Below are 13,543 nucleotides of genomic sequence, written 5' to 3'. Positions count from 1 at the left end.
CTATAAGTACATGGAATTTGAATAAGATTTAGACGCTATGGAAGACGGACGAATTCCTGGAAAATTTATCCTTATAACCACAACCAACAGTCAATTAGACACACAAATGATTTACAACCAATTCCTGTTGGAATGGTGACAATTGGTGAAAATACTTACCGTATGACCAGAAGCAAAGGGTTGATGACACCTTCATATAAAATGAACGACGCAGCATGTATCCCGTGGTGGATATGGTATACACTGCAAAATAATTAATTTTTTAAAAATCTTACACAGTACTATTCTTGAAAGCAATCTTACAGGCTGTGAATTATATCTTCTTGCAAAAATGAATGATTTTCATTTCTGTTTTTGAAACCCAAACTAGTTCCATTGGTTTAGTAGTACAAGTAGGCATAGTATTCTTTTTCCTACAAGAATTGCTTGGTAACATTAGATATGATATTATAACTAATAGATAGTGATTATCATTACAGTAAGCCACTCACCGGAATCGAATCACAGCTGTAAGGACTATCGACAGATTCCTCTTAAAGAAATAAGTTTTTGTTTATCCCACAAAAATTTTTACTTTTCCGTGCCAGACTGTGGAAGATGGTAGGCAATTAAAGAAATGATTAACGTGTCATTTATTCTCCAAACGCTAATTTTAAATGAGGGATGTTACAAGCTGTGAAATGTAAAATCAAACAAAACAACCCATCTTTCACGAAGCTAAGTTAATCCATCCAGTATCTAGTGGGACTCAGGTAGTCAGGTGAGAGGTGACGGTTAAAATCGCAACGTTGCCAAAACCACAAAAAAAACATAATAAAATTACGGCGCAATCGGTTTTTGTTTACTAAACCCAGGTCTAACATAGTTTCCCACCAAAAAAAAAAGTATGTTTTAGGCGCCAACGTTCCAGGCTGGGTCGATTGGGGCGCTCTTTTTAGGCAAACTAGGCTGACCCACCACAGTTTTCTAAAACGTGGCTTGAATGATGCCAAATTAAAAAGAAGGCTACCAAGGAATAAAATTTTCAATATAAAATAATCCTGATTCCTGAATAGTAATAAATAGCATGGTTAAAATCAGGGTAGATGCGAGGAAAACGATATGAACCGGTTAATGGGATCGGGTTTTGCTGTTTGATTGCCCCCTTTTGAAACCCGAATGGAGATCATGAGTAAGAAAACAAAAACAAACAGCAATCGAGCACTTAAATTCCCAAACAACCAAAAAACAATTAAGAAAAACACCCATTCAATGCGGTAATCGAACCCTATGCGAAATCCTTACTTTTTGGAGTCTGGAATTTTGGAATTGAAGAATTTTTGACAAATGAATTTGGAACTCGGGAGGTGAGTCTGTGGTAGTATGAATTCTGACATGCCTGGCTTATCTTAATTTGCAGATTTCTCACTTGTCAGCAGGCATTGGTTGCTTAACTTTCTTTCGACATCTATAAATAACGAGCCGTTAGCAATATAGTTTTTATACTGGGACGAAAACAATTTCTTTTCAGTCGAGTACACATTCGATTGGTTTTACAAAACCAGCTTTGACAGCTATTCAGCTAAAAAAATGAAAGAAAATAGGGGCGAGAAACTCTATTTTCTTGCTTTTCTGCAGTATCCTTGCGGCTATCAAGTGGAACTACAATTTGTACGGGGCCTTATGAAAAACCAGCATTTGTCTGATGTTTGTTAGTTTGTTTGCTTTTTTTTCTTTTTTTTTTTTTTTTTTTTTTTGTTTTTTTAGAGTTTTCTGTGGTATACTAAACTGCAACCAGCAGGGCTATCGTGTTAGTTATCCCACTTGTAGCTTACTGACTATGACTAGTGACTGCTGACTAGTGACTACTGATCTACATAGTGCTGACTGCGTCCCCGCCCCTGGACTCCGATTCGCTAAACAAACAGCGATTTCGGTATAAATCGATTTGAACAAACTGGCAGCGATGCGTAGTTGTCACTTTACTTCATGGAAGTGTTTCTTTTATGGTGTAGAATTGAAGTTGAAATTTTAATTCTAAAGAAAGTGTTTGTATTTCTTTGATAAGGATCAATGCCCTGTGTTTAAAAATGGAAAGGTGGTTCAAGACAGACAATGAACTTGCGAGTAGTATGGAATACGATCAGATTGGTTTGCCTAGTGAAATCAGATCAACATCCGATGCGCTCGTTATCTCTAACGATTTTTCGCATTGTTTGGGAGAGAAATTACCTCTGGAACTACTAACTACTGACGAAGAAGGAGGACCAAATATAATTGAACTTGAAGTGCAGTTGGATGGAAAATGTTTTAATACTTCACATGAAGAAACACCTGTGTTATCAACTGAGGACTCTATTCTTTTTGAAGAAGTCCGTGACACTCCAAACATTTTACATCCGGATGAAAGAGAAAGCTTACTGTCCCTGCAATCCAAAGTATCTGATATTGTAGAAGAAAAAATTATGTTGTTGACACCACATGAGCTTGAGTCAATGAAAGTAAGTGCTTTGGAGTCAGACAGCGAGAAAGAGAGTCAACAATGTAAAACAGAGGGCAACTCCCGTGATACGAACACTGAAGAAAACACTGAAAAGATTCCCAAGCCAGTGGTGGTTCTACATGAAAATGAAACTCTCTACCTCTGTCCGTTTGAGGAATGCTCAAAAGGTTTCTCTAAATTGTTCATGGCCAAAAGCCACATAATGACCCATGTTGGAATTAGACAGTTTAAGGTCATATTTATAAATTTCCACATATTTTTTCTTTGTGTAAAAGTGTTTTGTCTTTTGCAGTGTGATGCAGAGGGTTGCTCATGGTCATTCTTTTCAGAGTACAAGTTAAAACGCCACAAAGAATGTCATCAAGGCAAAAAAGACTTTGCCGTAAGAAAGCTATATTTTTGTACTCTAATTTTGAAGTTATTTTCATTGCCCATTATATCAGTGCACCGTTTGCCGAAGGAAGTTTACTACGTTGTACAACTTAAATTCACATAAGAAACTACACGATCGGCCAAACATATATTCTTGTTCGATTGAGCAATGCAGCTCAGAATTTCAAACCCAGAGAGAGTTGGATAATCATTTAAAGGTAAAAAAAAAAATAGCAATAATAATAATTAATTTATTAAACGTGAAATTTTCTTTCTCTAAATTCTACTTCATCTCTTGTAGGAGCAACATCGAGAAGTCGAAGCACCTTATGCTTGCCATCACTGCAATTGCGGTAAACGATTTCATTCTCTTAATGCCCTTACTACCCACCTTCGTAGCCATACCCGAGTGGGTCCATTGACGTGTCAGTGGGAAGGTTGCTCTCGCTCTTTCGATAGGCCATCTCATTTAGAGTCACACCTTAGAACGCATACGGGAGATCGTCCCTTCGTATGTCATTTTGAGGTAAATTGACATTTGTTCAATCGATGAGCAACTGAAATATCGTATTTTGATTGCAGGGCTGTGGATGGGCTTTTCGGACACCAAGCAAGCTTAGTCGGCACCAGCGCACTCACAAGAATGAAAGACCATTCAAGTGCCCACATCAGGAATGCCATAAAGCCTATTTGAGGTCAGAACATCTGAAACAGCATCTTCTTAGTCAACACCGTGGCATGAAAATGTTCCGTTGTCCTGTTGAGAGTATGTTCGACTTGATGCCTTCAACCTGAAAGATTGCATTAAAATTTCGACTTTTAGGCTGTGGCGCGGAATTTACGGCGAGGAGTACCTTGTACGTTCATGCCAAAAGACATAATGTCGATACCGCCAATCTTACCTTCCCATGCGAACACCCTGGCTGCAATAAACAGTACTCCGGCAAATCCAACCTGCGGAAACACATGGTTCGCTGTCACGGTAGCCAGGCTCCGACAGCTGGAACTTCTTTGTCTACTGATCCTCCACCTCCGGAACTAATAAAGGTTGCCGATCAACCCTTTCAGAATGATTATATCGCGTTGCTATTGGGAGATGACGAGGACCACGTCTCTACAGATCGCTCAGTTGTCACATTCCTTGCTGTTCCAACGGACAGTCTTCAAGTACACACAAATAACCGCTCCTTTAGAACAAACTGATAATCACAATATTTTTTAGGATGTTGGATCAGAATCAAACGGAGATTCAAACGTGTGCGTCTTGCTTCATACTGGCGGTAACCACGAAGCTAGTACCAGCTCAACTGGCCACGCCCACATTGTCTGGAGCTGGCAGACAAGTCCCACTAAAACGGGAGAAGAATGTTCCGAATTTAGTCAGTCGACTATTAATATGAGGGATTTGGAATAATTCAGCTTTTCCCTTTCATGAATCCAATAGTTCATGTTAATGCACTTTTTGCATTTCGGATGTATCGTAATTACACATCGGCACCTCTTTGTCTCGACACAAACTACTGAAATGAATATATACTCGATTGTCTATTAATGCTGTTGTTTTGCTATTGACCTTGCCTTGAAAAGGGTAATGAAAAAGTAATAAATTGATTCACCTGGTTAAAATGCTGAAGTCCAACGACAAAACCTTTAAAACCAATAATGGTTTTCTTCCAACAAGGAAATAAGTTCAGCTGAACAAATGAAAACATCTTTATTTCGATGAATAAGGCTTCAGCAGATTTTCTGAAAAGTTCTTGACTTGCTCAACACCACGAACTTCCCGATCTAGCAAGGGTAAACGTGTCACGTGGAAGTCTTCGTACAAATCGGCGATCTATAAGTAAATTTGTGTTTATCATTCGTAGAAGTTCAGACTAATCTATACGTCTTATTTTTCAAACCTGATCGAGATATTTAGCTTGAAGTTTCTTGCGAGCTGCACATAGTTCCACACGTTTCTCCGCTTGATGTTTTAGGAGCGTCTAGCAATAGTTGATTAACGATTATGTTATGTGTGTCGATGTTGGATTTTGACAGTTCTTGTACTAGTCTTTCGGTTTCGTATAGCGATAGGAACTCAGCAATACAAACGCAGACGAAAGTAGTTCGGTTCTGGAAACGCATTATTATATAGTTTAAGCACACAAGAATGGAATTAAGAAAGAAATCGAGAATTACCGGATCTTTGAATTGTTCATTAATCTGCTGGATAATTGGGAGCATTTCCTCTAAACGATTAGAAAATATGTCTGTATTGATACTGCTCATGCCAATAAGGCCTGATATCTGCAGCAAGCAAAGCGTAAGAGGGAATTTCAGGTCATGCCAATATAAAAATTTAATAACAGAAATTACCTGATTAATAAATGGGCCTATCTGGGATTTAAGGCGCAACAATTTACTCAATCCTTTTTCAACAACAGAAGGAAATGCAAGCAAACGCAAAGTGTGTCCAGTTGGTGCTGTGTCAAAGACTACTACAGAAAAGTTCATTCCTTGTACTAGCCTTCAAATGAAAGACAAAAAGAGAATCAGGAGAAAGATAATAATAATTGGTGAATAAAGCAGGCTATGTTTTCTTACTTCATTACTTCAACATAGCTCATTGCTTCATCAATACCAGGAAATGCTCCAAATATTTCCTGCATCAAGCCACGATTAGCTCGCCAGAAGTTGCTTTCTCCTTCGAAATAGTCATCTGGTAATTCATTAAATCCCACATTTGGGTCAATTTCCTGAAATAGTAAGTCAGCCAAATATTGTCATAGAACATTTTTGTGAAATCATATTACCATTGCAAATAAATTTTCAAATCCTTTCACTTTGTTGGGGACTTTGCTGAATTTCTGATCAAAAGCATCTGATATATTGTGGGCTGGATCAGTCGAAATAATAAGCACAGTTTCACGAACGAGTGCAAGCTGTACGGCAAGGCTACAACTATTGTATGGATGTTTGAAATACAAGCTGTGTATAAAATTTCAAGAAAAATTATTACCTGCAGGTTGTTTTACCTACTCCACCTTTACCACCGACAAAGATCCATCGCAAACTAGTTTGTTCTACTACATTCTTAACTGTTGGTTCAAGTTGAACAAATTCTTCAACATTGGAAGCCATTTTACGTATAATGTTGCTAATTATCAGTTATAATGGTAGAAAGTATAAATTATTGACAATCAATAGGAATCCTAACCAGCGAAAATCGTTGCAGACGACAAAATACGTTTGACACTTGTTCCTTTAAACAGAAATGGCCGCCTTGCTTTATTTGGGCTTTGGCGCACAATTCAAACATTACATTCGAATTATTCGTACGAGATGATAGTTATATATATATATATAATTGCAAAGGATTACAGGCATCTTGAATGAAGTCTAGTAGCTGTCAATAATAACTTACAAAAATATAAAATTAATTTGTAATAACTAACCCAAACATTTATATTTCTATCATCAGCTTACTAACTGGCGATTCCATGTAAAAGCAATTTTTTCATATGCGACAACAAGTGTAAAAGGAATTGGCATAATTCGGCTGAGACAACAACTGGTTCCTGGCGAACGCAATACCATTTCCCGATTGACTGGAGGTGCAACGATACTAAATTAGGAAATCTATCAGCAACAGATACTAAAATATTTAAATTCTCCAGTAGGGACTAGACACGTGACAAGCTCAATCTGTATTACGGATCAGTAACCTTTTTGGAACTGGAATAACTAACTGAAGGGCGGATTTCATGGTGTTAGCCACACGAATGTCGTATTGACGAATGGGTTGCATAAACTTTAAAACATTTAGCATGCATCTCAATAAAAGGGAAAACGCCAGAAGCGACTAGTGAAAATCCGAGTGGAGGTAAAGATGAACACAGTGTATGAGAAAAGCTTCCGGAAAAACGGAGTGGTTAAATTTAGGGGAATGGTGAAAAGGGTATAAAAGAATCCAACAACACACGTGGATTCTCAGAATTCAGTCCCCCCCTTACTTTCTTTTCGCTATTCGTATCCAGATGCACAGAGCTCCCTTGAGATGTCAAGCAAGTGTATGCTTGACTATTTCGCGAGTGAATGCATACCAGTAGATATCCCAATAGGCAGAGGCATATCGCCGAAGCTTTTAAAGAGCATTTGCCAAAATAATGGCAACAGTTTATTATTCAGCTTTGAGAGCAAATGATTGCCTAATTTCAACGTTCGTAAGTAGAGTCATTATTTGTGATATTACATTTTTTTGGTACAGTCGAATTACAGATGTACACCGGGCAAAGTCCGAATCTAATGAGTTTCGAATGAAGTCTCTTGGTAGGGACTAGTAGGAGAAAGAAAAGGTCACTTTCAGGTCAAAACGTATGTTGATTTCGGCCGTCGGGGACATGGGGAGCTTTCTTTTCCGCTGACTAGTTGAAAAGAAAATATGGGTTAAGTTCTTAACGCAACGGGTCATTCGAGGTCATTTATCTCTTGTGAGGTCATTTCACCCATATAGATGACCCTATCCCTTGTGCCACCCAATATTGACGACGATGACCTTGAATGTAGTAAAGGAAACTGGATGAAAAGTGTTAGTGGTATAGTAAGGAAGACCTACTACTAGGGGAGTAGGTCGATGACTTAAAACAACTTAAGCCCAGTTCATTGGAAGAAGGTCATGTCATCAGCTCGTCGACATTCATTGGTCGTCCTCCTTGGATCTTACTCCAGTATCGAAATCATCCGTCGTCAGTTACTCGAGTGTTACCGGCTCGGTTAGAACTGGTCAATCGGAGATGGAGACCAAGAATTCGATCTTGAACGCGTTACTGCAACAGGCAATTTTTAACAGCCAAGGTGTCGGTGCTAATGTTCCAGTTAACTTAAGTATGTCGTTGAATGACGAAAGAAGTGAGGTAACCAGCTCGTCATCATCTGTTGAAGATGAATCTCCCGCCGACCTGTCCAGCCGCAGTAATCACCGTGACGATTCCCCCCTCCTCCGCACTATCAACATCATCCGGATTCATCACAGCTAATGCACGCCATGGCAGCGGCTTTCTCCTTCCAGCGGGATTTGTTAGCGCAACAGCAAAACAAATCTGAACATCACCAACCAGATATTGCCAATAGTTCTTTATCGCCCTCACCTGATCCTTCCCACCTGGTTGCAAAAGCCCTGGCTTCGGCCACGATGAGAAGACCGAGGAGCGAGAAAAAACCTATCCCAGATGATTTAAAAGATGGCAAAATATTTTGAGCGTCGACGTCGTAACAATCTTGCAGTAAGTTCCTTTTTCCCTATAAAAATGGGACGTATAAAAGCTTCAATTACCAAATTTGCGTATTAACTTTTGTTATTATATTTTCAAGGCTAAGAGATCAAGAGACATGCGAAAAAACCGCGAGGACCAAGTAACGGTTCGAGCCAATTTCCTTGAGGTAGAGCGATTACATACATTTTTTGGGGGAGGTTAGCCCCTACTAATAATTACCTGTTTTTATCTTGTAATTTGACAGAAGGAGAATTCAGTCTTAAGAGCTCAAGTGGCCACACTGAGAGACGAAGCTTTCGCCTTGAAGCAAATGTTATTGCATAAGCAGGCTTCCGCCATTTTACGTAGTCAAGCTGCCACTAGTTGAACAATTCTCTGTGGGGCGAAAGCAAGAAAAATGTTCACGTTACGTTGTTTTACTTTTGTGTTAACCAATTCAAATCTTTCTTATGTATCACGATTTCTCTTTCGGTTCAATCAAACACGTCTTTTATTTATAATTTCTTTTTGGGACGTGCCGCCTGCTAACAACCGACTAAAGCTTCACAGTGCCAAAAATAAACGAGATGAGAATCTTTTTTTTCAACCGACTATCTTTCATGATTCTTTTCGACCTTGAAAGACATTGCTTAAAAAAAATAATACCCACATGTTGAATAAATTAGTAAGGTCCTTGATAAATTAATTTCTTATCAACTGTATCGAGGTTCTCGAGAATCAGGGATAGAACACGATAATTTACCAAAGACGCGGCGTAACCTCGAGCAAAACAAATTAGTGCAAAATGCCGGCAATGGATCGGTTATATTGATCTCACATTGATAATTAATAACATGACAGTGAACATCTTATACAAAGTGATGAGGAACAAGTTACGACGCAAAGGCCAGAGTGACTGATTCAATTGCTTACATATTGAAACATGCTGCCATCTAGGGCTTGATAAGCTATTCATGAACAGTTAAGCACGTGCCAAGGCTTCTATCGTCTGCTGGTTTAGTTGTCTGAATTATTAGTAAAATTTGCTGTGCATTAAATAACTCTTCTACAATTTTAATTCTGTCTATACAAAGTTACCGAGTTCATAGTAAAAGCTTCATTAGTCTAAGTCTGTGCTAACTACAAAAGTTTTTCTAGTCTGTGCAGTTGATATCAGTCGAAATTATCCGTAAAACATTTGCGTCTTGAAGTGACAAAGCACAATGGTTCGAAAACTTAAATATCATGAAGAGAAGTTGCTGAAAAAGGTTGACTTCATCTCCTGGAAGCTTGACAACAACATTCATGAGGTTCAGGTCCTTAAAAGATACAGAATTCAAAAGCGAGATGATTACACAAAGTAAGATTGAAACATCAAATCATTAGAATACAGTTTGACAACTTATTTTCACGTTTAGGTATTGCACACTTGTGCTACACATAAAAAAGTTGGCCAACAAAATTAAAGAGCTTGATCCCAAGGACCCTTTCCGAGTGGAGTGCAGCGCAGCTGTTTTGGAAAAACTGTAACTTGTTTTCATGTCAAAGCTGAAAGTTGTTTGACCTTAATCTTAATATTAAATTATCAGATATTCCATGGGTCTGATTCAAACCAAATGGTCTCTTGATCTGGTTTCACGCATAACAGCATCAGCCTTCTGCCGTAGAAGACTTCCTGTGGTAATGGTTAGAGCAAAGATGGCAGATTCTATCAAGACTGCAACTACATTTGTAGAACAAGGCCATGTTAGGGTTGGCCCAGAAGTAATTAAAGATCCAGCATTTTTAGTAACCAGGTAAAATTCAACTCATTTCGTGTCCTTTGATATGCTGATAAAAGCAGTACATTGAATCTCTCTACTAACAGAAATATGGAAGACTTTGTGACGTGGGTTGATTCCTCAGCTATCAAGAAACACATCATGGAATATAATGATATGGTAGCCATAAGCATAAGCTTTATGATCTCATTCCGTATTACGATGTTAACCAAAATTCATCTTTTTATTTCAGAGAGACGACTTTAATATGGCTTAATGATTTATCTGACGATGAAAATTTGTCCGCAAATACATACCTCTTTCTAAACCCTACATATATCGCTCAATTCTACGTTTCTTTTAGTATCATTGCGCTTATCGCGCATATTATCAGGGCATACTTTTTTTCCTTCATCTGAGGCAAATGTGGTTTCCGCCATCTAGTTGAATGGTGGAAACGACCAACTTTTTAACCCAAACCTTTATCGGACGTAGCCGATTCTTAATACTCTATAAATTTTACAGTCTCTCATACATCTTTGATTGTCGAAAGAGAAAGGTCAAGGGAATGCATACCAAGATGTCCTTCATTTTCGTTTACTGGATATTGATCGGTTTCGTCTGTTCGAAATTACTTTCCAGAGGGAACGCAAACTTGAACCAGCAATCGATAAACGACTTTTGGGAAAATCCATCCATGCTCTTCAATGAGGTAATATTCATTCTGCCAATATGTTTAAACGAATTAATAATGACTTTTCATCAACTAGATAAATGGGGAGCGTTGGTACCGTGAAATTACAGCCGTAAATCCTTTGGCTAACGGTTTGCATATTTAATCGTATCCTCTTCTAATATATAATGAAGATACTAAGGGTAATTTCTATCATTCAGGTGGTAAATGTGGCACAAAAGAAATGTCAGCCTTAAACAAGAATGTTCTATGCAAGCCCCGTCCTTACCTTGTCAAAATAGAAGTACCAGAAGGTTTCACCATGGTAATGTAGCTAAAAGAATTGCAGGTTGTAGCTAGACTTCATGAAATTTACAGGTCCATCCCGGTTACGTAGAAGTGATGCGATGCGATCATGGAAAATGTCCGCAACATTTAGCACAACATTGTCTGCCAGGGGAAAAACAATTGAGAAGAGTTTCAGTGAGTGATTTCACTATTCATTACCTTGCATATTTTAGTTTGCTAGCTTGTGGGGTTGTTTTTTGTTTACACTTCACATTTTTCTCCAGGTGTTGGCTTTCAAACAGGGAGAACGTGCACGGTGCTTGACGTTGGAAGTCGAGGAGCACGGTAACTGTAAATGCGCTTGTTTGATTACCGAGAAAGATTGTCAACAAGTGCAAGTAAAAAAACAACAACCATATACGTCGTCTGCTGTAGTTGGCAATAAATTAATTAACAAATTTCTAATTTGCATTTCTAGATCTACTCAAAAAACAATTGCCGTTGCGAATGCCCGAACAAGAGCGAGGCCCATGCGTGCGAGCAAAATGGCTTTAATTGGCATTCATCTAGTTGTCGGTAATTTTTACCTGTTTTTAATTGTTGTTGCCTTGTTGGACTGGTCACCAAGTGATTGACGTGGCCAAACTTAAGTAGTGGGTAGCTATTAGATTGTTTTTTTCTGTCGACTTTTATGTCTGCAGAAGAGGCGGGTGGGGGAACTGGTTACAGAACAAAGGTTGTCTTTTTTTTTAATTTGAAGATAAAAACAAATAGCTGAGAAGTAATCGATTTGTTTGCACAGCCATAACGTCCAAATCGATCTTTACTTTGTTATGCGTGTCATTTTTGTGATGTATTGAAACGTGGCTGTTTATTTTTATTTCATATATCTCAGATGTATCCAGGGCTGACCACAGTCTACGGAATGAGGTCATTCTAGACCCATGTTCTAGGGAGAAAAAGAAAGAGAGAGAGAGCTATATCAGGCCCGAGGCCTGGGGACCGACGCCTGTTATACAATCTTTTTCATGCCATATGGGTTGCCCCAAAAGTACTGTTGAAAGAGAATAGAAAAAAAAAGAAAATATTACTAATGTTGAACTGTCTAAATGAAAGAATTCTGGCTACGTAGTGTACACATAGACACATTGTGTACTTATACACTTAACAAAATCTTTTGAGGGTCTCTGACGAAATCCAAACGTCGTCAATGTCCATTAAGCTGCTTGACTAAGTGTATCGTGAATAAACGAACGCAGAGGGGGCAAAAGGAAATCTTACCCTTCTGTAGAAGATCTGGCAATTACCGAGTGGATTTACGGTAGTTGATCTTATCTTTTTGTTAGACTTAACACACAGAGAGAGAAAATAGGGATTTCAAAACTTTTTGTTGCATGCGTGTCGTCTGCGTGTGTGTAAGTCGTTACCACCGTAAATGGAAGTGCTCGAGGGGACGATGTCGACGCGCAACTTTCACTTTTTTGAAATAGCCGTAGGCGATTACCTCCACACACTTCGTGATCCGTCGGAATAAACAGTCGGCGTAATAGTCTCAACATTTTTCTTTAAACAGGTTTTTTTAAATCATCGCCTTGAAAGTAAATTAAAACTAAAAAAAAAATGCAAAACAATGTATCCTTTTTTTATGAAAATTCACCGATATATTGGTCATAAAATTCAGCGTGTAACAACGTTGTGTTTACCAAGTACAATTTCTGTTTCTTTTAATCTTTAGAGAATCGACACACACACATACAAAGAAAATACAGAGGCGTTTCAAATAGCCAATGTTTGAAAGATACACACAATTTTTTATCGTCAGTGTAACATTTTTTTTTCTTTCTATTTTTCTCTTTAAATGGTTCTAAATGAAATTAATTTTTCCCCCCGACCCATCGAATATATTTTTTATTTTATTTTTTTTAAAGAGCCGATATGGGCGGCTTCGTCACGCAAAAAACGGGAGAAAAATCGAAACACACAAAACCAAAAGAAACAAAAGGTTGTGTCCGTGTGTGTGTGTTACAATTGGAGAGAAAATTGCATTTTGGGAAAAAACACAAAAATAATAGTCTGGCAGGACATTATATAAACGCAATGGATTGATGAAACACTTAGCGCGCGCATAAACCGACTCAATTCTTTTAACCTAATTCTTTTTTTGTTTTTAAATAATCTTTCTTTTTTAATGTCCATCCCCAACACTGGTTCACACATTCACACACGTCTGACCAACAGACACACGCACAAACAAATTAAACGAGAGAAAACCGACACGAACCGACAGAGCGGAATGAAGAGGGGAAAAAAAAGTCACAACAGAGAGAGGAAACATAAAGAGAACCCAATCGAAGGAATAGGTTAAAGAAACAAAGTTTTTGTTTGTAAATCTCCCATCGCCCACATAATTTTTGTTTTAAAGATAAATCAATGTCCCTAGAAAGATACACGCATTTTGGTTGTGTCTCCCGTTTTCCCCGGCCGTTCATATTGAAACTGGATCAACCCCAGCTGTATGTGGATTTGGAATGTAGCCACATTACAATAGCCAAAGATTGGAGAGCAATAAACATAAACACACACACACACACACACAAAATAGAAAAAGAAGAAAAAAACAATAGTGGGGGAAATAAACAATTAAGACGATAAATGCTGCCACATTCCCATCCTCCTGATATATTCATTACTACTCTTCAAGGTGAACAAGGGAGGAGCACAATGCGGCTCGAGT

The 13,543-nt window shown here is 38.3% G+C and overlaps 4 protein-coding genes and 2 long non-coding RNA genes across 6 annotated transcripts in view; 3 read left to right on the top strand and 3 right to left on the bottom strand.

Moving 5' to 3' along the window:
- LOC116935060 overlaps nt 1–1,934 on the bottom strand; it is a 2,354-nt gene extending 420 nt beyond the window's left edge. Inside the window, exons 1-3 of the long non-coding RNA XR_006650347.1 lie at nt 492–1,934; nt 304–413; nt 1–243 (exon numbers count right to left, since the gene is read on the bottom strand). The exon at nt 1–243 is cut by the window's left edge and continues 420 nt beyond it. This is a non-coding gene — a long non-coding RNA (uncharacterized LOC116935060). The remainder of the gene's footprint in view (nt 244–303; nt 414–491) is intronic.
- Nucleotides 1,934–4,406, top strand: LOC116928291 (zinc finger X-linked protein ZXDB). Its single transcript, XM_032935367.2, has 7 exons — nt 1,934–2,714; nt 2,775–2,864; nt 2,926–3,072; nt 3,156–3,380; nt 3,437–3,620; nt 3,678–4,021; nt 4,077–4,406. Exons 1-7 carry the CDS (start codon nt 2,070–2,072, stop codon nt 4,266–4,268), a joined length of 1,827 nt encoding a protein of 608 aa, XP_032791258.2. The 5' UTR covers nt 1,934–2,069; the 3' UTR covers nt 4,269–4,406.
- A 143-nt stretch (nt 4,407–4,549) lies between these two features.
- Nucleotides 4,550–6,092, bottom strand: LOC116928303 (ATPase ASNA1 homolog). The gene is given in 8 exon segments (XM_032935380.2): nt 4,550–4,691; nt 4,759–4,830; nt 4,832–4,969; nt 5,036–5,143; nt 5,213–5,363; nt 5,441–5,592; nt 5,650–5,797; nt 5,856–6,092. Coding segments are annotated over 8 exon segments (1,014 nt in total). The 5' UTR covers nt 5,978–6,092; the 3' UTR covers nt 4,550–4,568.
- Nucleotides 6,093–6,978: 886 nt separating this feature from the next.
- Nucleotides 6,979–11,705, bottom strand: LOC116928333. The gene is made up of 8 exons (XR_006650346.1): nt 11,397–11,705; nt 11,029–11,169; nt 10,811–10,971; nt 10,640–10,731; nt 10,425–10,572; nt 8,852–10,358; nt 8,329–8,484; nt 6,979–8,134 (listed from the first exon to the last, which is right to left on the bottom strand). It is a non-coding gene; the product is annotated as an uncharacterized LOC116928333 (long non-coding RNA).
- LOC116928316 (hepatic leukemia factor) lies at nt 7,630–8,699 on the top strand. Its single transcript, XM_032935397.2, is given in 5 exon segments — nt 7,630–7,828; nt 7,831–8,081; nt 8,083–8,118; nt 8,207–8,275; nt 8,354–8,699. Coding segments are annotated over 5 exon segments (678 nt in total). The 3' UTR covers nt 8,477–8,699.
- On the top strand, nt 10,297–13,397 carry LOC116928311. The gene is made up of 7 exons (XM_032935391.2): nt 10,297–10,560; nt 10,619–10,673; nt 10,743–10,846; nt 10,900–11,004; nt 11,094–11,207; nt 11,288–11,385; nt 11,705–13,397. The coding sequence occupies exons 1-7, from the start codon at nt 10,297–10,299 to the stop codon at nt 11,718–11,720; spliced, it is 756 nt and encodes a 251-aa protein (XP_032791282.1). The 3' UTR covers nt 11,721–13,397.
- Nucleotides 13,398–13,543: the final 146 nt, after the last annotated feature.

The sequence above is a fragment of the Daphnia magna genome, linkage group LG8 (genome assembly GCF_020631705.1).
Source record: "Daphnia magna isolate NIES linkage group LG8, ASM2063170v1.1, whole genome shotgun sequence".
Lineage (NCBI taxonomy): Eukaryota > Metazoa > Arthropoda > Branchiopoda > Diplostraca > Daphniidae > Daphnia > Daphnia magna.
Note: the sequence above shows the minus strand (reverse complement) of the source record. Positions and strands in the feature narration are given on the sequence as shown.

What these genes read in the sequence shown, in the direction of transcription:
- LOC116928311 (XM_032935391.2), top strand. Translation starts at nt 10,297, where the DNA reads ATGGTGGAAACGACCAACTTTTTAACCCAAACCTTTATCGGACGTAGC. An exon ending in CGTAAATCCTTTGGCTAACG is followed by an intron (nt 10,674 to 10,742) that starts GTTTGCATATTT and finishes TCTATCATTCAG; the next exon opens with GTGGTAAATGTGGCACAAAA. An exon ending in AAGATTGTCAACAAGTGCAA is followed by an intron (nt 11,208 to 11,287) that starts GTAAAAAAACAA and finishes TTGCATTTCTAG; the next exon opens with ATCTACTCAAAAAACAATTG.
- LOC116928291 (XM_032935367.2), top strand. Translation starts at nt 2,070, where the DNA reads ATGGAAAGGTGGTTCAAGACAGACAATGAACTTGCGAGTAGTATGGAA. An exon ending in AAGGCAAAAAAGACTTTGCC is followed by an intron (nt 2,865 to 2,925) that starts GTAAGAAAGCTA and finishes CCATTATATCAG; the next exon opens with TGCACCGTTTGCCGAAGGAA. An exon ending in CCTTCGTATGTCATTTTGAG is followed by an intron (nt 3,381 to 3,436) that starts GTAAATTGACAT and finishes TTTTGATTGCAG; the next exon opens with GGCTGTGGATGGGCTTTTCG.